Source organism: Wasmannia auropunctata, unplaced genomic scaffold, assembly GCF_000956235.1.
Source record: "Wasmannia auropunctata unplaced genomic scaffold, wasmannia.A_1.0 LD336083.1, whole genome shotgun sequence".
Lineage (NCBI taxonomy): Eukaryota > Metazoa > Arthropoda > Insecta > Hymenoptera > Formicidae > Wasmannia > Wasmannia auropunctata.
The window spans coordinates 546,444-573,270 of NW_012026807.1; the positions used below are offsets into that span (position 1 = coordinate 546,444).

Sequence of the window (26,827 nt, forward strand, 5' to 3'; positions counted from 1 at the left end):
TAATTTTTTTTTCTATTATTTAAAATAGTAAAAATATTTACTACGCACAAGTGAACCATTCCGTGTGTGCATGTATGTGTGTATATATATGTGTCTGTGTAACGCTTAATGCATGTTAAGATGCACAAAAATACAATGATCGAGTACAAAGCCTTGCTTGAAATTCTTTAGGCAATGAGATTTAGAACAAATCATCGATGCGAAAGAGCCAGAGTACAAGCTAGCTGAGTACTTAAAAAATATTATTTATTGACTAAGAAGTGTTCTTATTTCTTTGTGCATGTGGCATAGGAAATCGACGTAGCTAGGACTTCCATCGGTTCCTCTATCTTCAACCAAGAAATGGCGCAGCACCATTTCCAATTTTTCACGTTGCCTCACTATCGTTAACTGCAACAGAGAAGCAGAAATGTATTGCGCTCTAGTGTAATCTACTATATAATTTACATTATATTAAGTTATTTACTTTTATACAGCGATGTCTTTCGCCACGTATCCGATTGATGATATTTGTAATTCTCTTATTTAAAGGAGTGTCTAGTATCGGCAGTGTACGATCTGTATCGACTTGGACCACCGAAGATACTCCAAAGACACCTTGTACCCATTGGGAAGAAAGTGCCATGCCCAACCACAAGAACATATGGATAGTGTTTTCTGCAAAATAAAACGCAAGATAAACATAAATTATCAATGCTAATATTCGTTTTTATAGTCCGTAAAGAGAGAACAATATGTAACAATCACAAGTTTCTAAACTGTTAGAATTGTTTGCGGTATGGCAAAGTGTTTTAGAAACTGTATTGAGTATAAAAAGAAACTATAGGGAACAAATGATATTCTTTATGGATTTGCAAGATGTTTTGTCGAACTGCGTAATTTGTTATTTAAAATAATGTTTTTTATTACGTATGTATTGTGAACGGTAATTTTATAATAATTACCAAGTAAATAGGCGCCATCGTCTGTAAATTTATCGATCGAGCAACGCAACATTGGAGGCAGTTCCGTATCGTCAGGATCAACATCATGCAAAGGAAATAATCTCGGATAAGTATATGCAACTGATATAGAAACGGGCATTATTGCAACCGCCTGCATTACATAAGACCTATCATCAATGGTCATATCGGCTCCTGAAAGAAAAATAAGTTCAATGTTAAATAATATAAATACAATTATTAGAGCTAAATATAGAGTCCATATAGAGTGTACTTTACCTCCTGTTAATGCATCATTTTTCAATAAACAATTTATATAGAGCGGAAGTAATTTCATACATTCTGGTAAGATTAACTGTCCAGCACTGGATGGTGTTGCACAGTGCTTTCGATATACAGCCAGCATGTTTGCGCATCGTGCGATCAGGTTATCTTTTACCGTTTTTGGTGTAGATTCCAATAATTTGAAAACATCTAAGGGATCACGATCAGATATTATTGTTTGAAAAGCATTATTTTTATCGTCATACGACATTCTCACTCCTCACTCACTTTGCTTAGAAAAGAAATTTATGATGGCATCCAAATCGCACGCGCGATACAATTCAACCATTTGCGACGAGGTTTTCAGGCCCAAGTTCATGATTCGCAATCTTCTAATGCCACCGCAGGAGGTATACAGCAAAGCCACTTGAATGTACACACCTTCGTCTTCCGTTAGCTTGTCGTCGTGTTTAATTTCAATTCCAATAGCCTTGAAAGAATTTAAAAAAGATTAAATTAAAGCACCTAAATAGTAACAGATAACTGTTTGTTCTCTAATATTGTAGCGACGTGATTTTGTAATTGTATTACGGCAATTAAGTTAGCTTAACATGATAAGATAATATACCTTATCGCAGTCTATACTGCTTAATTCCATGTCGGTCGTATTAGACATAAAGTAATGTCCGTAGAAGTCGGTTGCTCTAACACCAGTTGATGTACGCACTCGCATAACGGCATCAAAAGCAATTGGTCTACTAATATTATTAATAATATCTGAAATTAATCTTTCGCCATCGATATCAGCCTACAAATAGAAATTTCAAGGATATATTCTTAAATATTTTTTTTGTTTTATAAAGATAAATATATTAAAAATATATTTTACATAAAATATTCTAATAAAAATAATTAGTATCAATATACATTTCTTATTATAACGTTATAGCTCACCTGGAAATAAGTGTACTTATAAATCTCTCCGCCCGTGAGACGACAAACTTGACCGATTGTTGCTATATCTACATATGAATTATTAAATATAAATAAATCCACACTGCAACCTGCACCAACACATTCTTGACCCAAATTATTATAGACAGTGTTTTGCGGAGCTGCGGAAAAACAAAATCATTTTACATAAATTACAAATCGTGATTACTCTAATGCCATAAAATTGATAAAATACATACCTAATACCGTTTTTTCTTTATCTGTTCCAAGTACTTTACGATCATCACGATTTTTCAATTTCCCAGGTGCTTCGGCAATTGGCAACGACGAATGGAATATCAATAATTTGCCAGCACGTTCGGACGCCTGGAATCATATGCAAAATTATGTATATTTTCACTGAATTCCACTGAATGAATTTCGCTCATCGTGATTAAACTTGCGTTTAATCACTAACGATAAATAAAATTTATCCATAAGTCTAAATCTTCTTTCTAAATTTTATTTATAAGCGTGCCGTTTATTTAAGTACCTTTAATGCTTCTAATCCAGCTTGTATGGCAGGAGCAAGAATCGTTTCTGTCTCTCGAGTGTCAGCAAACATTTGAGGAATCTGCGTCATAAGACTGTCGATGACCGCCTCACTCTCCTCGATGTCGCATAAAAATCCATCCAGCAGTGGCATAAATACATCTTGAATATCTCCGACAACCATCATTTGCGGTTGAGCAAGACAAGGATTGATGTTGTAAAAATGCACGGTATTGTTGTACGTTATAAAGCCAACTTTCATGTTGCTCTTGGTTTGTCCATCATCAATAGGTAGATTCTTTATTATGGATTTCATCTTTGTACACAATAAGCTTACTAATCCCGATTTAACTGTATTGTATGATACATCGATTATGAACACAATGGCTGGTGATTTTGGAAAAATGTTGTCCTGTGAAAAGAATCAACACACGGCAATCAGCGTAATTCTATAAATTTATAATTTCAACGGCTTAGATAAATAATCTTGATTTTTATTTTGCTTTCTAAAATATTGATGATTTAATTCATTTCATTATTACCGCAAAATTTGAAAATTTTATTGAATGATCTTATGTAAGTGACTAAAATGTTGATTAATTTATATTACCCTGCAATAATCTTTTGTGGCTATATATTCGAATGTACCCAACATCAGCTCAGGTCTCTCATAACGATCTAAGCGTTGACCCGTGTGGTCCAAGTGTTGAAAATATTCATTTGGAACTAAACACAGGAGACACAGATATAAATGATTTGATGCAAACGAAAAACTTGCAAATACTTGCGAAGCAATTCTTAAGTAATTGTTACCTTCTGTCGTTGCTTTACAAAACATGCACTGAAATCTTCGGCCAGCATCAATGAACTGCATAAACGGACACATGTAAGCTTTACAACGTACGCAACGTACTGGTCCAACCTCACCCATATCTACAATTGGTGGTTCGTACTCTCCTTGCACAATACGAGCCATCGGACTTATCACAAGTCCAAAGGGAACATTAGTCTGCGTAAGATACGAATGTATTATAACATGAAGCGCGAGGCAGCCAAATAAAAAAATTTAATCTGTTTCATTTCACCTGCTTTATAATATCAGCAGTAGTGGGAACGGTATACATAGTGGATCTGATGTATCTGGGAGAAGTATTTCCTTGATCTTGAGTTACGAAATTTGTTGTTACCAAAGGCGGCACCAGACCTTTCTGATTCGTCACGAATACGCCGCCTCTCATATTTTGATCATCTTGCATCACTTGAATCTACGTAAAAAAAGACACGATTTGATTTTTATTTGAAATAAATAAATTTACGTTGGCATATAAGATGAATTGACAAGAATTTGAACTCAACTGGACTCGGCATTTGGTCTGGATCAAGTCGTCTAGCTTGCGGGGGCTGCAATCCTGGCTGATATCCTGTAGCATTGGGCGTATTACTTTGATATGGGCTTCTTTGATTATTGTACATGTCCTGCAAAGAGAAGAACAATCGTTATTCTTGTCTACAAAAGATCTTAAATCATTTTCAAAATAGACTTTTTTTTTTTTAATATGTAACTGTACCATCTGATTGTGATATCCTGGCTGTTGGTACGTTGGTTGCTGATAGCCCGAAGTGTGAATGCCAGGCGACGCGCGATTCATCCCCAGAGGGCTGGCTAAGGTCTGTCCTGGTAACGGAGGCATGGGAGAGCCGTACTGTCTCTGTCCAGGCTGCATTAAGCCCGGCCCTGCGGGACTCGCAGCATGCTGGCCTGGCATCGGGGGCATAGTCGGAGGCAAATATTGATTCTGTCGTGCTTGAGAGAAGCCGGACGCTGGAGGGCTCGCTATGGACTGTCCCGTCGTTAAGAGGGGTGGAGGGGGGAATTGCGACGAGTCCGAATTCGTTGGGGCTGCTAAAACTTGCGGCTGTAACGGCGGCGCGGAATTATGCGACGGCATCGGCGGCGCGGAATTATGCAACGGCATCGGCGGCGCGGAATTATGCGACAGCATCGGCGGCGCGAAATTTTGCGACAGCGGTGGCGCGGAATTCTGCGACGACAGCGGTGGCGCGGAATTCTGCAACGGCAACGGCGGCGCGGAATTCTGCGACGGCAACGGCGGCGCAGAGTTATGCGACGATAACGGCGGCGGCGCGGAGTTGTACGGTGGTACTCCAGATGGGTGATGGTGTAGGCTGGCATTCGGCAGATTGGTCCCGTGAGCTTGATAACCTATAGACGTTTGCCCGGGTCCGTGCGGTAAACCCGGTGGTAAACGCGAAGGTATCTGAAGACCGGGAACGCCTGTCGGCGGAGGATTCATCATTTGAGGGTGATCCATGGGTGGTGGTAGTGGTGGTGCCGACAGTAACTGAGAATGCATTTGTGAACTCTGCTCTCCCACAATCGGCTGCTTTAAATAGCCTGGTTGATTGCTTATCGGAGGCACAGACGCAGCGTACGGATGCTGCCTTCCTACGTCTGGAATATGCTGCATCTGTCGCAACAAAATTTACACACATGTATAAAATTTATTACGGCATATTGAAAGTGCACGCTTAATGTGTGTACAGATATTCAACTTATATAAGAACAGCACATGAAGAGATTTAGCACAATAAAAAATAAATGAATAAATATGTACACAGGTACAGGTTTAATTATTACCTATAATTACTAGTATACATGGTATAAATATAAAATACACATAATACAGACAGGATGAAATTAATGAAACAAAAAATAAATAAAGCTCCAAAATGTTTCAAAAAGTGAAAGGTAACCTATAAAGAGAAATGTCATTTTTGTTTTACAACACGGTGCGAAACGCGACCACGTTCCACCTGCGCGCGTAATGCGAGCTTTTGTTTGAACAGAACGCAAGGTAGCGAAAAGACATTAAATATTAGCGAGTGGAAGTGAGTAAATGCATATGCGAACGTTTCGAACCTCCCCTAAGACTACCACATGTGGAGACTACCGTTGAACTCTGTATACAATTGTTTTAACGTATACACTGTACGTACGTTATATTGTAAAGTGTGCTTTAAACTGAATCATAACAAATCTTAATGTCCGGGAGGATGTACAGGAGAATGTACGTCAATTTAACTCGATGTAACTGTCCACCGATGCGACTGCTGCCGATGCCACGTAAGGCAGCACTGCGCATGCGTCCGATACACGCTGACAAGACACGTCATGCTACAATTTTCGGACCACTAAAATTCGATGCGGAATTGCAAGCGCACGGTATATCCAGCATTCGAGCGATGCTATAATTCTTTTCAGATTTAATAAATTATTTATTGCATAGAGCGCAGCTCGTCAGATTGTAATAATTATTGATAAGGGCAAATTTAGACTGTCTCTGACGTCATAATGTGAGAGACAACGCGGGCGACATTCGAACGCCTCATGAGATACCAATTATACTTTTTCCCTCGGTATATATATTTATAGTCTTTAAAATAGCTCGCGTGTAATCTTCCGTATTTATTCGAGCTTACTCTTACGATTTCGATTAATTTTTTATTTACTTTTAATTCTTCTCCACGGCATACAATGCGATTTTTCGCGACGCATGCAATCTGTAATGAATTATTAGAAATTCCGCAGGCCGGGGTGTGTTCAGATTTCTCACCGGATGGGCGATACGGTCTGTTCGTGCTACTTGCATTTTTTGCACTCAAAATGTTTTCTCACACACACACACACGCACGCACGCACGCACGCATGCACGCACTCTCTCTCTCTCTCTCTCTCTCTCTCTGTCAAGAATGAGTGCTTTCCATTTTATAAGTGACATAAGCATTAGTCTATTCTTCTTGGCATATAATAAATAAAAACAAAGTAAAGACAAAACAATACTTATGTCGGCTTGTGTCACTAAAATTGGAAAGCACGCTATACATTTATCTAGTTTTAACTGTTTTAAGTGCAAAATTTTTTGGGGGGAGATTTCAAGCAACACAAAAAAATCTACTGTTATTGTCTTTCCGTTTATTCATCAACTCAATAAATGAAAAATATCTCAAAGTTGATATTTAAAACCTATCTTTTTAATTAAATCCGGCGGATTTTAAAAAGAGTCATTAATTTCTATTATAAAGAATTAATTTCAAATCTTAATGATACATTTTAAACTAATCATATCTTTGTTACACATTTGACGCTAAACATATAATTAACGTTAGATCTTTTTTTTGTATAATTAATAAAAGAAAATGAAACAAAATCGCTCGATTTATAATTCATGTAGCGAGAGATCAATTCACAAATAGTTCGCATAAACATATAAATATTGCAATGTACAAAGAATATATAAATAAACACGATTTTTCATCGTTCATTATGCAAAAAATATTTTATCTCAAGGAATAAAAACGTTAGTCAAATTTTAAATAAGATACTAAGTTATTTAAATTAAATATGCGTGATAATAACATAAGTAATTATTACAATAGAATTTATTATATATACAAATACATAACGTATGTATATATGTACATACATATCTATAATAAATTCTATCATATTTATTCAATAGAACTTATTTATTACACACGCATACATACACATTAACACATCCATGCACGCACACGTGTGCATATGTCTGTATGTCCCTTTGTATAATTACATTCGCAAACCCCAATTCGTTTTTACAGTTCCACAATATCTATAATCAGTACAATTGAAGGCATAATCGGTTTTCATTATCGAAAAATAAGCCATTAGAGAACTGCAGTATATAAAAATAAATTCTTGCTTATATATATAAAAAAACATATATATATATATATATATATATATATATATATGTATGTATGTTTGTATATACATATGTATATCGGAAGAGAAACGCATCGTGTGATGTGTGATTACACACTCAAAGCGTATACGGGTATTCCTTGATGTAGTTTTTAATTAAGAGCGGTAAACAGTCAGTGGGCAATTTGCTTCGGTTCACGGCGAGCCTAGCCAGATGCGACAGCGATCTCACTTCCTTGACAAGAGGACTGGTCAGATAGATCTGGCTGTACAGTTGTCCGCTGTAGTCGACCCACACCTCCCTGCGATGCTCGTCCATCCTCTTCGAGTACTCGACGTAGTGCTCCAGCATTTTGATCGGACAATTGAAAAATGGCATCGCCAACGCTAACTTCGGCTCGGCGTCGAGCCGAAAGTGCTCGAGGAAATAGTGCACCCTAATAGAAGCGGGACCCCTCGCCGTTTTCACAGACACCGCGAAAGTGTATCTACTGTCCGAGCTGTCCCTCATCAGCCAGCGACCTATGGGCGCGTCCTTGAGAAGGTTCTCGCTCTGCTGCCAGCTGATACCCTCGTGGTACCAGCCGCAGATCTGCAGCAATCTCTTCACCTCGCGCAACCTATTCACGTCCGCGTCCAGGCTCTTGCTCCAGGAAGTCGACAGCCAGGACATCGGGGTGATCGACGCCTCGTTCTCCCTTTGCTCGACGTTACCGTGACTCTTGTCGTTTCCAATCGACGCAACCACCTGATTCACCTGATGATTCGCGCAGTCCAACTCGTTCGGCTGCACGAGACCACCACCGTGAAAGTTGTTTCTACCGCGACCCGGCAGCTTCATCGCCACGACCTGGTTCGGCGGCGTCGTCGTCGTCGCTGTGATGTTCACCGTGCACTGGCCCAGGTTCGCGGGTAGCTGTACAGTGGCGTTCACACGGAACTGCACGCCGTTACCGATGGGTTCCAACAGCAACGAGTCACGATTGTCCACGAGGGACGACGTGTCGAACAGCTGTCTGTGGGACTGACAGTGGTTCTGCTGAAATGTACCTTTGCACTCGCAGCAGTCACTCGTCTTGATCACGCTCGGTGCCCGTCGCTGCCGCGATCCGGCGCTCGCCACCTCGTTATTCTCATCGTCTCGTATCGTCCCGGACGACAGCACCCTTACGTTCCCAGGCAATTCCGAATAACCGTTGGGAGACGTGACGAACATCCGATGAGCGTTATTGTTGACGAACGCGAAGTTTTTCGTGTGTCTGGACGTTGTCGATCGTTCATCCTCGGCGGACAGTTTCTTCTGCACCAGGCAACCGCCGCCCGTGAGCTTCGGCTTGATTTGCGGGGCTTGCATCAGAATTTCGGCCTCCGTATTCTGTATCAGGCGACCACCCGACTGTGTATCGGGTGTGGCAATGGTAACGCTGCCGCCAGTGAGTTCGCATGTATTTGCGACATATTGCTCGGAAGGTGCTATCTCGTAGTTAAGATTTTCGGTCACGATGAAGGGGTCATTTGATCGATACATTGGCGGTCTTAACAGCGGATGGTGATGATTCTGTTTCATCGACGACGTCTGTATGTCGTAGAAGAGCTCCAGCGTATCGGAACCGGTAATTTCAACATTGGAGCCGCCGTTGACCGCACGCGACTGAAAGATGGTGGTGGGTTCATGAAGCTCTTCGGATGGATTTATAAAACAACTGCTGCCGTTGGTGTAGCCATGCGACACTGGGAGGCTACTAACGTAATAGGTTGTCGTCGAACGGATCGTATTAGCAGCTATCTTCTCTTCCTTTTTCGCTTCTTTTTCTTCTTTTTCCTCTTCCTCCTCTTCTTCTATCTCTTCGTCTTCTTCTTTTTTCTTTACTTCTTTTTCCTTTTTTTCTCTCTTTTCTTCTTCATTTCTTTGTTTCTTCTCCTCTTTCTCCTTCATTTTCTTTTGGTTAATTTCATCGTTGCACTGTAAACAGCATCCTAGTACTGGAAAGCGATGATGGCATTTTGGACACACCATTCTCAGCATCATGTACGTATGCTCGCAACTGAATCACCGCAATCAACATAGCACTCCAGTCTGAAATAAACAATGAAATATTAATTCATATTAAGCTGCTATTAGCATAATAAATAGCAAAATTATTAAGTTGATTATTCGTATATATATATTTATATTATGTGTACACATTTACAAAAAAATATTGTAAGTATATAAAATATAAATATTGTATTACATTTTTTGAAAATATCATGCGACATTCTTTTATCAAAAGCCGAGCATAAAGTATTTAAAAAAAGCGTTCAAAATAAAATTTTTTATGCCGTACTCGATCGTATATTGAGCCTCTCCTTCACTTCCGATAATCTTCGGTTGGCAAAAAATGAAGAAAATATCATTGTTTTATCGAGACAGATTTTCAAATTTGTATGTCTAATTTTCGTAAAAAAAAAAAGGAAATTTTATTATAAACTTTTAATTTTCTTTATGTAACATTATTTCCTTTCCAAAGTCCACCAACACTAGATCGATATAATATTCTTACGAATTGTAGTCGGTTAGTGTCAATAAAAATGTATTTTTAATCATTAGGTGTAATATATAAGAATTCTACATTGGGAGACTTCTGGTCTGTATATCGAAATGGGAATTCGTAGAAAAACATTTTTGGCAGGGACCGGTACGGCAGACGATAACGACGGCACCGCATAGTGGTGACGTCTACTACTTCGTGGAATATAGTCTGAAAATTCGACGCGCTCCTACATTTGCCACCGAGCCTCTTCTATGTCACTCTATTTTCACCAATTGGTGAACGTTTCTTCGAAGAAGCGTGTATGTTCGTCAGATACGTTGCGCAATATCGACTTGATAGCAAAATTAGATCGCATATATCCTCTAATCTAATGGGTAATCGACGTTACGTACTTCGAAAACCGATAATATTAAGCGTATAAAATCAATTGTAAATACATTTATCTTCGAGATTTAAAGTATTCAAACAGCGAAAATAAATTTCTTCCTTTTTACATTAAAATAAATTATTCTCTCAATCATATTTTTTTCTATAAAAGAATTTCCTAACAAAAAAATATTTTTCAATTTTACAAATTTATTAATTAATCTAAGAGCATCTTTTTTTAAATAAAAATATTTTTAAACAAAAATATGATTCTACATAAATAAATAATTACATTCATGATCAATAATTTATATTCATGCATTCTTATTATAGCACAATTGTGTAGGTGTTACACATAGATGATATGTTTCTATCATTAGAATAATTTAATTCCAGTCTTCATAACTTTTTTAGCAATGTAAAAATAACAAATTTTTTAGCTAGAAAAAAACGTACTTTTTTATAATAGGAAGATAGTATATGTGCACATGTAAGAATGTATATTAAAATAAATCCATTTAATTATCAATTGACATATGGAAATATTTTACTTCTGGTAGTATATTTCCAACTTTCTTGTAAATTAAAAAAAATTTTTTAAATAATTTAATTTGATAAGAATTTGTTTTTAATGTTATAATAAAGTAAAAATGAGGGAAGATTTTCTTAAGAATAATACATTATTATTTGTAATGTCTTACCAAAATATAATGTTGCTCCGTTATTTCTTTAAAATATTTTATTCAACGAAATATGTGTGCGATCCAAATGTCATTCGTTATCTTCCTTCGAGCACTGACAAGGTACTGTTAAAAATCGCCAGTTCTGGATAAATTTTCGTGGCTGTAGTCTCAAGTAGGCTCAATGGACTCAGGAATAATTGAAGAATTGGTTTCATCAACTGTTTCAATCATCGACAAAATACCTTAGTAATTAGCTTATGCAAATAATTAAATTTATATTTTATTATAAATATAGATGCGTTAAATAAGCATATATATTTACAATGCAAAAATATTACGCAGCAATTGCTGCGAAAGTACGTGTTTCCTTAAAAAGATATATTTTTATTGTTTATATAAATATAATCAAACACGGATAATAACAATAAAAGTGCAGCTTCGAATAAAAGTCGAATATCATGATATATATATATATATATATATATATATATATATATAACATTATATTATATGTATGTATTTAATTATAAAACTTCAGAATAAAATAACAAATCAAATTGATATTGTATCATGAACTAACCATTCAGGTTTTGGCAGTCAAGTAAATTTCCATAAAATGTCGGTCTTTAATAGTACTTTGTCGAGGCCTCGAGTAAAAATACACAGTTCCTTGAACACTCATATAATCTCACTGGAATAATCAATTCAACTGTCTCGATCAACAATAAGACCTTCTATCCCTTTGCGCCCACCGTTTCGAGGCAAGGCTGCTCCGGATTTCGTAAACTCTGCGACAAGGCGATACGTCCCACCGAGTCATAGCACACACGAATGTACATACAGTTCAATCGCGCCCATTTACTTAGAGGCTCGCACGTCAAAGAATGAAATTGAACATAACTTAACCTAACTCAATATACTCGATAAACGCAACGACCGGAAAACACTAGCGCGTTCCCCACGCAATCGCGAGCGCACGAAACGAACATGAAAGACCCAGGGATCAGAGGGAGAGAGCCAGCTCGCGTGAAGGAAGGGCGATCCTCGCGACCAATGGGGAAACGCTATTCGCGTGTGCGACGCCAACATCATTTGGCGCATGCATCTACACTTGAATAGCAACGCCATCTGGTTTTGCGGTCGTAACCTTCTTCCGTACGCTTCGCCAAGTCAAAAATGGCGATTTTGACCACAGTTTGACGTCGATCGATGTGTTGTAGTTGACACCGGCCGTATCGCGAATTTATTTTATTTTCGTGAGCTCGGGGGGAGGGTCTGCCGAGAGACAAGAAAAGACGAAGGGGATGCGTATATCGATGTATGGCAGCGTTTGTTAGTTCCGCTCGAAGATCGCGCGTTCACGTCGCTATGTCGAAAGCCAAAGTTACGGCGGAATGGAGGAAGAGGGTGAAATCGGAATACATGCGACTGCGGCAGATGAAACGCTACAAGCGCGCGGACGAGGTGAAGATCGCGTGGAACCAGAATCGTAAAGTCATGACAGGCAAGTAGTAACCGCGCCGCCGTGACGCTCGAAAATAACAACAGCGCCGCTCGCGCCGATGGGGTTAGCGCACCCCGCGTCTCTCCGTACTTCAGTATTCACGATGAATGATATTCGCGATATCGTTTGTTGCACAGAGCTCCTCGTCGCGGAGCAGAAGCGCTGGGCGGACGGGAAGGCGATGTGGCTGGCGGTGCAGGACATCCCGCCTCATCTCTCTTGCATGAAGAAAGCCGAGATCACCGGTCCCGACGGCGACGTGCAGAGCTGCCCCGTGAAGATAATCAACGCGGTCACACCTATACCGACCATGTATACGTGGGCGCCGATTCAGCAGAACTTCATGGTGGAGGACGAGACCGTTTTGCACAACATTCCTTACATGGGCGACGAGATACTGGATCAAGATGGTACCTTCATCGAGGAGCTTATAAAGAATTACGACGGGAAGGTACGGAGGGTAATCGAGACGTGCGTTAAGCGGCGTCTACAATGAGACTTATGACTTAAGATTTAAGAAAATTGATCGCTTACAGTAGATTATTTATCTCACGTGAAAAGAATAATCGATTATAATTGGCCAATTTTCTTAAATCTTAAGGGGTCATGCCACCCCTGAGGTTTTAAAATGATACCTTAAGTTGGGATTTTTGTGGATAAATTGATAAACTTTATTTAAAATCTGCATTAGTCCCGAAACACAATAGATGTAGTAAGCCTTAACCCGTAAGAAATCGATCAATCTCAATCAAATGTGAAGAGAATAATCGATTACGATTGTCGTCAGTTTCTTACCGCTCAAGGCTAACTACATCCATTGTGTTTCGGGACTTGGCGATTGTGCGGATGTGATTTTTGTTGTCTAACTGACATCGTTGGCTGCAGGTCCATGGCGACAGGGAATCCGGTTTCATGGACGATTCCATCTTCGTCGATTTGGTGAACGCTCTGGCAAATTATGAGAGAGATGACAAGGACCGGGACCAGATAAAGAAAGGAAAGGAGAAAGAGAATCACAAGGAAAACGACAAGAAAGACGTTGAAATAAAGATTGAAGTCAAGACAGAAAAAAGTGAAGGTGGAAAGACGGCGGCTACTCCGTTTCCATCGATGCATATATTTAATGTAGGGAAATCGAATACCACAAATAAATGCAACGTTAGTTGTAATCCTGTAAACGTAATTGCTCTGTAATTATCATTTTCAGGCAATATCGAGCATGTTTCCCGATAAAGGAAGACCCGAGGAATTGAAAGAAAAGTACATTGAACTGACAGAAAGATCCGATCCAAATGTTTTACCGCCAGAATGCACGCCCAATATAGACGGTATAAACGCGAGAAGTGTACCCAGGGAACAAACGATGCATTCTTTCCATACCCTGTTCTGCAGGAGATGCTTCAAGTACGACTGCTTCCTACATCGTGAGTATGCCGCAATAAAGTGATCCTCGTAATTATTTAAGTTGTATTTTGTGAAGTATAATCCTAAAAAAAATTAGCATTAATACTTATCTACTTGCTTAATTAATCTAGTATTTAATAGAGATAAAGTATAAGTATAATATATAGTATTTAATTATTTATTAGAGTATAATAGATAGTATTTAATAGAGATAGAGATAATAGAGAATTAACAACACACAAGAAATACTTCGCACAAATACAACTTACAAGTGTTGTACAATATTTTAAGTGTTTCCAAATTGAAAATTTATTAATTACAATAATTTGTGATTCCTGATTTATCGTAGCAGCCAGGGGGACCTCGCCGCAAGGTAAAGAACAACATTGCATACAAACTAATGCATTATCGATCGGAAGCTTTTTTTTGTTTAGCACAGAGACATCGTCAAGGGCTCATCCGCATATCATATTTCATTCATCGTTTCATCGCTGTGTCCACTAAATTTCTCTCCATTCAACTACGCCGAATTAGCCGACGAGAGTACTGATTCGTAGTGAGTTTATGATGTTGCTTGTAGGTCTTCAAGCTTGCCATCCAGGTCCGAATTTGCTGAAGCGGAAGGGGCCCGATTTGAAACCGTTTGCGGAGCCATGCGGGACAGAATGTTACATGCACCTGGTACGCCACGTGTTACGCTGTGCTTCAACGGAATGCATATTTCCCCAAGTACAGATTTGACATCATAAGCTTTACGTTTAGGAGGGAATGAAGGAGAAACTGGCGGCACAGGCAGCGGACACGAAAGAAGAGGAGGGCGACGAGAAACGCGGTGGTCCTAGGAAGGTACGGAAACAAGCGAGCGTCGATTCTGGTAACGAAGCGAGCAGCGAGGATAGCAACGACAGCAATAAGTACGGTCAAGGAGGCAGTTGTCAGGGTGAATATAATATATGTATAGTCACATTGCATGTGCAGTCGACAGATCGGCTGCGACACTTTGTTTTTTTATAGGTTTCTAATATATAATTAATATACATAATATGTATTTTATAGGTAACTAATATTTTGCAAATGCGAACTACGATATGCTATCTTTAGTCTAGAGACAGTAATAACACCAATCGTGGTTCGCATTTGCAAAATATTGGTGCGTTTTGAAACCTATAAAAAAAAAATGTGTCGATCTGTCCACGACTGTACATATTCGAATAAAATTCTAAGAATTTTATGCTTTAAATCAGACTTCAAGCAGAACGTTAACAAAAACTCGAAATCTGAGGAAATGATGGAGGATCAGGCGCAGCCGGAAAATCAGACGCCATTCACGCTGTTAGGGATTGGCAAACGAATCAAGACTGAAAGCGAATTCTCGTGGACAGGCTCGGAGCAGAGCGTGTTCCGGGCTCTGCACAAAGCCTTCCCCGGCAATCCGTGCGCGTTAGCGCAAATCATGTTGACAAAAACTTGCCAGGAGGTGTACGAATTTGCGCAGAAAGAGGCTTCGGACATTCCCGCGATAGAAAATCTCAAGGACTTCACGCCGCCGCGAAAGAAGAAGAAGAAGCACCGCTTGTGGTCCATGCATTGCAGAAAGATACAACTTAAAAAAGACTCTGGTACGTTTCATTGATCAGTTTCGAAAAATGCTCGAGCTCAAGGTATGTTTTTCTTTCAATTTCTAATTAATGTTTCGTTTCGATATAGGCGCTAATCACGTTCATAATTTCGCACCTTGCGATCACCCGGGTCGCCAGTGCGATAACTCGTGTCCCTGCATACAGGCGCAGAATTTTTGCGAAAAGTTCTGTCAGTGTAGCAGCGAGTGCCAGAATCGATTTCCTGGTTGTAGATGTAAGGCCCAGTGCAACACGAAACAATGCCCGTGTTATTTAGCCGTGAGGGAATGCGACCCGGATCTTTGTCAAACGTGTGGCGCTGATCAATTTCACATCACTAAAATATCCTGCAAGAATGTCAGCGTTCAACGTGGTCTTCGTAAGATTAATAAATTTTTGAACATATCCACATTGTTTAGAGGAGAAAAAAAAATAAGAAAATGTTATTATGCAGACAAGCATCTTCTGATGGCACCTTCGGATGTAGCGGGTTGGGGGATTTTCCTAAAAGAATCGGCGGCGAAGAATGAATTTATTTCCGAGTATTGTGGTGAGATTATTAGTCAAGATGAAGCCGGCAGACGAGGAAAAGTGTATGACAAATACATGTGCAGTTTTCTATTCAATCTCAACAATGGTGAGTACGATGCAAATGTGGTGAATACGGTAGATAACTGAGAGCAAGATAGATTAAAGGATATTTCCTAGATTTTGTCGTTGATGCAACAAGAAAGGGGAATAAAATAAGATTCGCCAATCATTCGATAAATCCTAATTGTTATGCAAAAGTAATGATGGTGAACGGTGACCACAGAATAGGTATTTTTGCCAAGAGAGCAATTCAGCCTGGTGAAGAATTATTTTTCGATTATAGGTATATTACTTGTGAAGTAGTATTAATTATGATATATCAATTGCGTGATGGAAACTGTATAAATCATGATAATTTTTAGATATGGACCAACGGAGCAACTTAAATTTGTCGGTATTGAGCGAGAAATGGAGTTTCTTTAAGAATTTATACTTTATATATATATATATATAAAGTATATATAAAGTGTATATATATATATATATATGTATATATATATATACACATCATATGACCACAGATGGGTATATAAGTAATACATTAAATAGATGTATACAGCTGAAATATTGGAAATGAAATAAGCATTTTTCTCACTCATTTGTTAATATAAAGAACATATTTTTTCTTAAACGCTAAAATCTATGCGTTTAATTTATTTTCTATTTAACAAAAATAAAACAAATTTCTTAGTATTTAAAAATATATGAAAAAAATAACAGACATTCTGATACAATAATCAGTAACTGAAGAGGACAACACAAGTGCAAACGCTGATGATCAACGGACTGCTACAAATTCGCAAGCAGCAAAAGAAAAATTATCATGAATGTCTCGTAACTTATGGCGATATCTCGCACTACAAGAAAAGCTCATAGCAAAATGCAATATTTGCGATAAACGCTGCAGAAATTCATAAGATGAAAATTTTGAAAAATTGATATCTCTAGATATTTGGAAATAATAGAGAAATTTGAGAAATTAGACATACCGATTGTAAATATTTCGACTGATACAAACGTTTTACATATATAAGAAAGAGATGCAAGACAAATTTCAACAACAGAAGATTTTAACTTCAGTTTTCCTTCTTTTTTTCTCTTTATATGTAAATGTAATTAAATATCTTGATATGTTTGTGAGAAATTATTATAGTAATATTATTACAATATCGCAAAATGAGTAAATGAAATTATGATAAATATCTGGTGGATGACGAATTCTGATTAACAGACGAATAATAATCAGTTTGCGTTTAACACTGTTATATAAGCGGAATTGTATGTGTCAATCTCATTTTTCAATTATTGTATATATCATTTATTAAAAAGTGTTTTATATGATATTTTTGTACTCTTTTCTGTGTAACCTGTCAATTTATAATTTATAATTACTAGAGCAAATATATTTGTTACAATTTGTACATACGTAAAATAAAAGAATGCACTTATAATTATACATTTCATTGTATACATGATGAGACGTTTTTCGTCAAATTTTTATAAATTCGAAATATGAAAAATTTTTTTAAGTATTACGAAATATGAGAATTTTTTCTCATTAGAATTACGTAAGAAAAAGTATATAATTATCAAATTTTATCAGTTTCAGAACAGCTGTGGTAGCTTGATACAATCGAGCTTTTCGTATCGTAAAATCAATTAATAAAATGATTTCTCAAATTTGGTATTTATGAAAGAGGATTACAGTCACAAAAGATGGGGATGAACGCGCGTACGCCTCGAAATCGCGAGTGGCCTCTCCCGACGATTATGCCCGGATTAAAGCGTTGCGAATGACACAAGCTTTCGCGCAGCTTACAACGGAGTTACCGCGAAGAGATTGTAGGGAAGCGTCTCGGCAATCCCGACGTGGGAATTCGGCCACCAGTTGCAAGCTTCGCGGCTGCGAAAGCGGTTGGACGGAAAGTCCGTGGAAAATCTCAGCTCGGAAAAAGCTCATTTAAAAGAAAGTAAAGTAACGTAAATCGTATGATAAATCAAGTTTCGATCTCCATTTACGTAGTAAATTTAAATCCCTGAAATCTAGCTCGAGAATTAATTCGCGTTTGATTTACGATTAGCAAAAAGCTTAATTCCGGCGGTATAACTTCTCGCCGATATGCGTTGCGCGAATCGTTTCTTTGTCGCTTTCTTTTGCAAAGAAAAAATATAAAAGGGAAAACGAATCGAGGACAAAGGAAATAATTAATAATGATACCGTCGAACGGAGCTGCACACCTCGCGGAAACCGCGAAAATTCGCGCATTAAAAATTTGATTGGACCCGACGCCGGGGGTAAATATTTACACGCGTATATTGGATTCATCTCTGCGATCCGCACGTACCGGAGTCGATGTGCGCGGGGACGAGTAGCGCGAAATCGAATCGCTTTCTTGGATGGTAAATTTGGGAGATTTAGACAACGCGCAACGGATAAACATGTCGCGGAGAAGGTGAAGTGCACGAGAAAAGCGACGTCGCGCCGTCGATGATACTCGACCCGTAGGAGGAAACCAATTTGGATTGAGGCCAAGCCTGAGAAAATCTCATCCGCAAACATGGAAGAAGAAGGTAATTTTTTTTTAAGAGAAACTAATTATCAGAAGTTTTGTATTAAAATTGCAAGAGATAAGTAACGATGGTCTCCGATTTATCTTTTTCTAAAAAATGATAAAATTATAAGTGAAATTATTCCAAGTATTGCAATATTCATATAGTGTGAGTCGAATACAATTAAGCTGCAAAATACAATATGTTATATAAATATTGTATTTTTGTGACAGAAATGATTTTTTGACAATACAAAATTATAATGAAAAAGTGCTTTTATTATATGATATGACAGCTACATGAGATACATTTATACTCTTGCTGTTATAAATAAAATTTGTAAATATATAAATGCGATGACGCATGCCATCAGCAATATCTGAAAATTATGATCTTCACGTTATGTTTATAAAAAAATGAAAGTTTTATTTAAGAAATTCACTAATTTATTTATTAGTTCACATTATAGTTCACTAACATTAAAAATATGCTAAAACGTTTTAGACGGTTTTAGAAATTGCACAAAAATTTGTTGTGTTTATAGAATTTAATCTGTCGAAAATTGCAAAACTTGTAAGATGCACAAAGTATTATTTAAAAAATCACCCAATGAATTTAATTTTCATTTTTCATAAATTTATCGTTTGAACTAAACGTGAGATCTGGTAACTATGATTTCGTTAAGGAACGTTACATACATACGTATACGATATCGGATAACTTCTTTTGGTAGAAATAAATTTACGTAATTTTAATAATAATCTTTATAATGTAATTTTATAATTCGAAATTAAATTTTGATATCTTAAGCCTTAAAAATAAATAATGAAACTGGTAAATACTACATTTAACGTAGTTACACTATAAAGATTACACTATAAAAATTCTAAATAAATAAATTTGTCTTAGATCTGTTTTGTCTCATTAGACAAAACCTCTGCCGAATTTTATTTTTAAATACGTCAACGCGTCATTATAATATATATAAGAAACGCTTTTTCTTCTCATAGACGCTCCACAAAATGTTTCTCGTCTCAAAAACGCTCTCGCACAACTTTTTACTGCGCGTTTACTATTCCCCGCGCGAGACTGCTGCACGTAAATACGCGCGAACGTATTCGTTTCAACAAATTCACATTTTAATAAATATACTCGTTTTTTTAAATATATTTATACAAGTATCAGTACACGTCACAGAATAAATCGCAAAAAATGTGACGGCAAAGAGAGCCCGTTTAAACATGCCGCATAGGACTCTGCATTTAATTCTCGTGACTCTTTGATCCGGATATTTTTCTCTCTTCTTTTCTTCTTTCTCTCGTTTTGCGAGATATTCCGCGAGAAACGAACGAGCGAACGTAAATTCCGTGGATTTAAAGCGCACCTGTACTACTCACGATACTTCGAGCCGCGGTATTTCGCATCGATGTTTCGCGGCATCCCCGGTCCATGTGAAATCTGGTCCATCGCGTGTTTCATAATCACGTCACCGCGCTGTATCGTCTTCCAAGCTTCATAATAACATTTCTCGAGGAAACAAGGCCGCTCAGCTCGCGTGTTGCCCTCGCGAGTATTTCCCGAGCGAGCATCGTTGTTATACTGACATAAAAGGCAGTCTTTAACGGAGGAAATAGATATTTCTTTATTTGTCATCGAGTTTTACATCTCACTTTTTTATTACAGCAGAAGAAAAATATTATTTTTCTTTCCTGAAACATAATTTACATAAAATTATTATTATTATTCGTGCTCCGGAGAACATATCTCTAGAAGGTGCTTGTCAGTCAGTTCTCTTCACATTTATGAAGAGAAAATTGATTTTAGGTATATATCGTTAAATATACATTCAAAAGAGATCATGATGGATGCACTTTGGCATATCTAACGTTTTGGCGTATTTAACTCTCACATAAAATTAATTATAATTAAAACATACAATTACTTAATTATTAATTATAATTATAATACATAATTATAACGATTATATTATTAATTATAATTAATAATAATTTTACATAAAATTGTTTTATATGTATTACAGTACAACATAGTCTAACAATACTCGAATAGTCAATAGCTGTTGAATATATGCGCAGCTTAGCTTTTTCCTTACATATACACAGCTGCGAATATTAATTTGTATCTCTCATTGCGCATGAATAACTCATAAACTTTCGGGGGACGTCGTAGTTTCTATACATTTCTTGCTGCTAATTTCGTCATCGCGCGACGATAAGATGGTTCAGAGAGCGGAGCCAAGTTCCAAATTCTCGAACGGGTCCACGGCGGTTTATTTTGATCCTTGACGCTCCGCAAGTTTAATAATCACGACGCAAACACGGAAATAATAGCGGGAGACCGCGTACGTTTACACAAATACTGATTGTTACGAGCGGGTTTACGAGCGCGACGTCATCACACACGCCATGTGAAAATACGTATAATTCCGGAAGCCGCGCCAAGCAAATGCATTCGCGGGTGTATGTGAAGTCGCGACCAGCAGCAGCTAGAAGCAGCGGCAGCAGCAGCGGCAGCAGCAACACGCTGCATTCCGTTAAATGCAAGGCTTTACGGTTCAGGCACAAAGCGAATGCCTCTGTCCGGATAAAGCGCTTTATACGCGACTTAATCCTTTCATTACTTGTCTCCATTTCCGCGTTTATGTGCGGCGGCACATATATAGATTACGATAGTAATTGTAATGATGATAAGAGTACTAAATGCCGTTAACATTCCGAGTATATATATTGACATAGCATACGGTGGTATTTTTCATATTATTCTAGATTTTTATTTAGCAAAGATAATAATTAATTGTTTGGCTTTGAATGTGTAAGAATATACCATATGGGTCAAAAAGTATTCTGTGACTCTCGATTCTATTACTGCTATTAATATTATTTTAATATTGGCAATAACACCAAGAACAAAAACACATTATTATCAATAATTTACTAATACCGCTGTAATACTAGCAATTGTATTGAAGGTAGAAAATAAAACTGCACGTTATATTTGAAGCAACAAACGCAGTTATGTATCGATATAGGAGCGCCCACGTAAAATATAATAAAGCTATTAGCAAGCTGTTTACGAATCAACAGATGAGTGAAATTGAATGAGAATTTAATGAGAAGATCGCTGAAAATCCGATTGGTATAAACTATATAACGAATTACTAGTTTTACCTCGATCCGCCGCTCTGAGGACTTTAACGATCGTATTACACTTTAATGATTTTCCGTTTGATTTTCAATTTGATTTCGATGTAAAATGACGCAGAGCGATGTAAGCTCGAGTTATAAATTTGCCATAAACATAGAAATCCGGAAACATAGAATTTCGAAATGTCGAGATAACTCGACTATAAACGTCGCGCATGCAGTAGCTTTACTGCATCGAAAATATCACGTCGCATTCGCATTCGCAAGAACTCCGGCCGTTTCCGCTCCCGCTTTCGAATTTGCGTTCAAATTCGAAATTCCACCAGATATTAAATTTTAATTAGTTATTATGGCTGTGACACCACTAGAATATCATTGAAGTGGTATCTTCCTTCGCGCATTTCTCTCCCCTGTATTACAGGAGGATATATATGTTCTATGTACATTTTTCTCTCCGGTTTAATAATCCATGAAATTTCTAGGTTTAAATAAAACAATACGACCGATTTTAATTTCAATGGTATATGGGCTTATTACGCACAGGAAATGAATGTTATTATTCGAGAGATACAGATAGATTATTTTATATATGGAAAAGTGTAGCGCGCAGATGGAAGATCACGAACTTGAAACAATAAACGACAGTGAGCCCGTAACTTTGTGAATCACCGTCTAAATTTCTCTAAAATTCTTTGAAATTGGATTTATCATTTTTATATTTTGTTTGCCGAGAAGATTTATTATTTCTGTAGAAAATTAGAAACAGAACCTCAGAACGCGTGAGTCTTTTTTTACTTCTTGTGAGTTATACTTCTATAAAATTTCTATTAACCAATTGTTCTGCGGTTGACGTTTGCTCCTTGTATAAATACTATTTATACGAGAGACAAAACTCAACTACGGAACAACATTATTAAGTTTATAAATATCAGTAACAATATTAACTTTAGAATAAAAGTTTATTTATATTATTCAAATGATACGCTTTGTCAGTTTAATATAATAAAATAGTGCTTGTTTATCTCGGAAATTTTATGTTACAAAGAAGAATATTACGTTCCAAGTAACATTTATTGTTGCTATGAAAACTTGAAATTTATCATTCAAAGCGATACAAACTACGATGAAGAAGAAAGAAAAGTTTCAGCACAAAAGCGACAATAACTTAAGTAAACTCGAGGAAAAGCATTTATGACCATAAAAATTCAATACAGCATTGAAAAGCTTTCGTGTAACCAGGTATATATTCCACAAATTAACTCTTTTGTTTCGTTCTGAATATTGAAAAGAGTAAATGTTAATATTGTCGCAAAACAATATTTCGTTGAATATAACGATTTACATTATTTTTCGTTTTATGCAAGTCAAATTCAAATTTAAACCGTATACTGTTAATTGTACCGCAACAAAATTGCTTGTATATAAATGATAATGCCGTCGGGGCTGACGAAATTCCCACAGCCTATGCCGATCTACCTTTCGCAAGGAGATTTTGCGAATGTAACTCCGAGCTCGATTCCGAAACCGTGATAGACGGTGACGGCCTGATCGTTGAGGCCTGTCGATACCAGGTAGCCCTCGCCACTTCCTGTCAATTCTAACGATCTCTCGCGAGATCGAGACCTCCCTCGGCCAGTATAATCGGCCGTTGCCCAATAAACAACCGATCTCCTCTTTCTTCAATACTTTCTCCGTGAACTTATTCATTTTTCGTATTTATCACTTAATAGAGGAGATTACAATAGAAGATTACTTCTTTCTGTTCGATTGAAATTACGTTAGCTTCAGTTTTATTTCTCAAGAGACATACAGTTGTATGAAAGTTTATTCAAATTGCACATCTGTTACATCTTTCTAATGGTCTCAGATTAATATCGTTATTAAAGAGATTATGATTTAATATCTGGAAATTGGATAGTAAAAGGTTCAAAGAAAAATTATTCCTTATTAAATCGTTGCTATTTAACTACAGTAACATCTTTGCCGCAGGAAAAGAACGCATTAAGAGCCGGCAAATTGCAATAGTAAGGAATAGTACTAAAGGTAATGATGCGAGGTACTAACTCTTACCATTTGAACCCCGCTAACAATAAGTAATCTTTATTTCTGCTTTTCGTATTATCTCGTATCGAAATTTTGAAACACGACAAGTAATCTTTTTTTTTTTACAATCGAGGAAACAGCACGCGGACAGAACACTGCAGGACAGCTGGCGGAGTGCGTATCCTTGAAAAGACGTGTAGGTAATTGCATAGTAAAGGCTTTCAACCGAGAGCCCAAAGCATAACCTGCACAATGGAGAACGCGTTCCAACAGAGAACTCGTATCGCTAGGGATTCGCTGAAAAAAGAAGGAAAAAATAGGGCAGCTGCATACCACGCGCGTAGCCATTTTTATCTTATATTCCTGGTCTCTGGCTCTCCCCAAGGAGACATTCCCAGATGTAGCAAAGCGAGGCTACTATAAAATTGCATGTGTACGTTTAAAATCCCTTACGTATAGTAAATACGTATTATATGTCACGCTATCTGATGAATTCGACACATTTCCCTATATGTACTTTCATTCTATTTTGTAGTCATCTTTTAATTTATAAGCTTTTTCTGCAAAACGTAAATAAAATGTAAATAAGATTAAAAACATAAAAATATAAATAAAATTAAATAATATTGTTAATTATTAAAATCATTATTTATATAGAAATTCTACGTAAAAAGTATATAGTAATGAATATGCATAATACACAATTTATAAAATTTTTGTGAGTATGACTGAAACGTTCAACAGCTATAAGATAATGTGGATTTTACGAAATTAATTTTTTACATTCTTTTGATCTCTTCTTAACAACATCTGAGGAACATAGCCGTTTCTTTTGAACGTCTTTAGGATGCCACTCCAAATGCAGTGCGCGCTGTAAGGGTTGTAAGTCTAAATTGGTCTAAATCCATGGCTGACAAAAAGATAATTTTTGTTTTTAACATTTTAAATATTTATACTTCAGTAGTCTATATTTTCTACATTTTGTATTGTCTTCTGTATTTTTTAATTTTATATTGAATAGTCTGTTTCTATTTTTTATGCTCGTTTAATTTATAACGTAATGATTTACGCTCCTTGTATTAAATCCCTTATAATGTTCTCAAACCTTAATTTAGGGAAGAATTCCTTTGCAGTATTGATGTTTAAAGCACGCAATATCGAGAACTAATAGTAAAGCCCTAGATCCAGCGTGCCTATAAACGGTCTAAACTATACCGAACAAACGCGCCGTATTTACTCCAACAGGTTTATTCAGCAAGATCATACAGAGTGCGATCACGCTTGCAAGGCATTTGCTGTTGCTTGCGAAGCGTATAAATTGTAGCAAGGTATAACAAAGTCAAGAATTTATATAAAATAATATAACGCGCACATATAATACTATTGCAATATAAGAATATTACATCAAAAGTAGTCACACGCGTGATACAATTACGTTTTGCGCAATTAAAAGCATTAACGAATGCAACAAACGTTAAGCAACGCATTTCCAAAGTGATCGATCGTATGACAAAGTGAATCGCGAAAATCGCTACGATATCTGCAGTTGTTGAGATATTTGTAAAATATTTGTGACGTTTATCATACTCTTGTGTTTACTTCTACATTCTCCACTTCACGCGGAACGAAATCACGCTAAAAGGATAAAAATTTTAACAATGCAGAAAGAATCCGTTTCAAGTTATTATGCAAATAATAGCTGATTACAAATGGACATCAATATTTAAGTGCTATTAATGTTTGACATACGAGATATTAATTGTGAATGGAGCGGATATGATACACCATTGACGTACTCTCAATTTTTACGCAACGTTACGAAGTTATTATTTCCCTCCAATTATTATTCTGTTTTACTCGATTTTCGATACAAATAATTTCGCTTGATGACAATAATTAAACATTGATTGCATCGTGTAAATATTATCGAATTATCGAATACTGATAATGTGTGATCTGCTATTTGACGTCACGTTTCGCTCCTGTATTATTTTTTTAAGAAAGATTAAGCCATGTTAGAATCGTGCAAGAACATTTGAATAATTTTAACTATAATAAAATATAATGAATTTTGTGCAATTTAATTCTTACAAACTTTGTTTACTTTTTATTTTGAAAATATTTATAAAAAAATTTCTCTAATCACGAAATTATTACAAAAATAACAATTTGGATAAATATTTTACTATGTTTTATTACGTTTTAGAACGAAAATATATTTGGTATTTTAAGAAATTAAAATTAAATGTTTCAAAAAACACAGAATATAGTTACAAAACTGCAATTAATTATGCAGTTACATATATTGAAAGTATACATATAAAAAGTATATCGAATTTTCTAACGATTCAGAGATTTTGAACATGAGTTTTCGATTAAATGCAAATTCCAATACTAGACTTGTACTATCAATGCTCGCCAATCGCGAGAAATTAGCGTATCGAGCTTTTAGTGGATGAACTTGAACCGAGTTAACAACAATTGAAATTGACCTCGTAGTAAGCGGATGAGCGCTTACCAATTCCTCAATCGGCAATACAAACGAAACGCGAAATGTTCGTAACGAAACAAGTAGATACCCTATCAATTGCCTAGAAAACTTTACACGCGGCAAGTGCAGCTTTTGACAGTAATAAATCATTGCTAATTGATTTGAAGATAATTTTATTAATATTAAGTTAAAATTTTTCTTGCTTTAATTTTGTTTTTTCTTAAATTTTATGCTCTTTGCAATAGTCGCGAAATTTAAAAAGCTGTTAATTATTAATTGTTAATTATCTTATTTATTAAAAGCATTAAATTTGCTTTGATAATTTTCTTTAGGACTTTGGTATCATGTTTCATCACTATAAAACTTCGTTTGTAAAATTTATACATCAATGGCTCAAAATTCTCTATTAGAGAGATTCTTAAGTAA

At 36.6% G+C, this 26,827-nt stretch overlaps 4 protein-coding genes across 8 annotated transcripts in view; 2 read left to right on the forward strand and 2 right to left on the reverse strand.

The window, feature by feature from the left end:
- Positions 1-13: 13 nt before the first annotated feature.
- Positions 14-5,853, reverse strand: LOC105448576 (protein transport protein Sec24C). Of its 2 annotated transcripts, none has more exons than XM_011687233.1 (15): positions 5,709-5,853; positions 4,259-5,179; positions 4,047-4,166; positions 3,776-3,955; positions 3,504-3,699; positions 3,301-3,416; positions 2,692-3,102; positions 2,399-2,525; positions 2,160-2,320; positions 1,834-2,013; positions 1,494-1,695; positions 1,221-1,415; positions 945-1,136; positions 467-657; positions 14-390 (listed from the first exon to the last, which is right to left on the reverse strand). In XM_011687233.1, exons 2-15 carry the CDS (start codon positions 5,177-5,179, stop codon positions 247-249), a joined length of 3,336 nt encoding a protein of 1,111 aa, XP_011685535.1. In that variant the 5' UTR covers positions 5,709-5,853; the 3' UTR covers positions 14-246. The 2 variants fall into 2 exon arrangements, with proteins under 2 accessions (XP_011685535.1, XP_011685536.1); XM_011687234.1 differs by having other exon boundaries at positions 5,632-5,718.
- Positions 5,854-7,480: 1,627 nt separating this feature from the next.
- Positions 7,481-12,027, reverse strand: LOC105448577. Its single transcript, XM_011687235.1, has 3 exons — positions 11,616-12,027; positions 11,054-11,253; positions 7,481-9,529 (listed from the first exon to the last, which is right to left on the reverse strand). The coding sequence occupies exon 3, from the start codon at positions 9,476-9,478 to the stop codon at positions 7,571-7,573; it is 1,908 nt and encodes a 635-aa protein (XP_011685537.1). The 5' UTR covers positions 9,479-9,529; positions 11,054-11,253; positions 11,616-12,027; the 3' UTR covers positions 7,481-7,570.
- Positions 12,028-12,192: 165 nt separating this feature from the next.
- LOC105448578 (histone-lysine N-methyltransferase E(z)) lies at positions 12,193-16,600 on the forward strand. Of its 3 annotated transcripts, none has more exons than XM_011687236.1 (12): positions 12,193-12,539; positions 12,677-12,990; positions 13,425-13,664; positions 13,747-13,963; positions 14,293-14,316; positions 14,524-14,624; positions 14,706-14,883; positions 15,188-15,562; positions 15,651-15,941; positions 16,017-16,199; positions 16,271-16,436; positions 16,516-16,600. In XM_011687236.1, the coding sequence occupies exons 1-12, from the start codon at positions 12,356-12,358 to the stop codon at positions 16,574-16,576; spliced, it is 2,334 nt and encodes a 777-aa protein (XP_011685538.1). In that variant the 5' UTR covers positions 12,193-12,355; the 3' UTR covers positions 16,577-16,600. The 3 variants fall into 3 exon arrangements, with proteins under 3 accessions (XP_011685538.1, XP_011685539.1, XP_011685540.1); XM_011687237.1 differs by having other exon boundaries at positions 14,296-14,316; XM_011687238.1 differs by lacking the exon at positions 14,293-14,316.
- Positions 16,601-18,042: 1,442 nt separating this feature from the next.
- The window catches only part of LOC105448579 (adenylate cyclase type 2), a 43,035-nt gene continuing 34,250 nt past the window's right edge, over positions 18,043-26,827 (forward strand). For both annotated transcript variants that reach the window (XM_011687239.1, XM_011687240.1), the window contains exon 1: positions 18,043-18,724. In XM_011687239.1, coding sequence (XP_011685541.1) covers positions 18,712-18,724 — 13 coding nt within the window. In that variant the 5' untranslated portion in view covers positions 18,043-18,711. The remainder of the gene's footprint in view (positions 18,725-26,827) is intronic.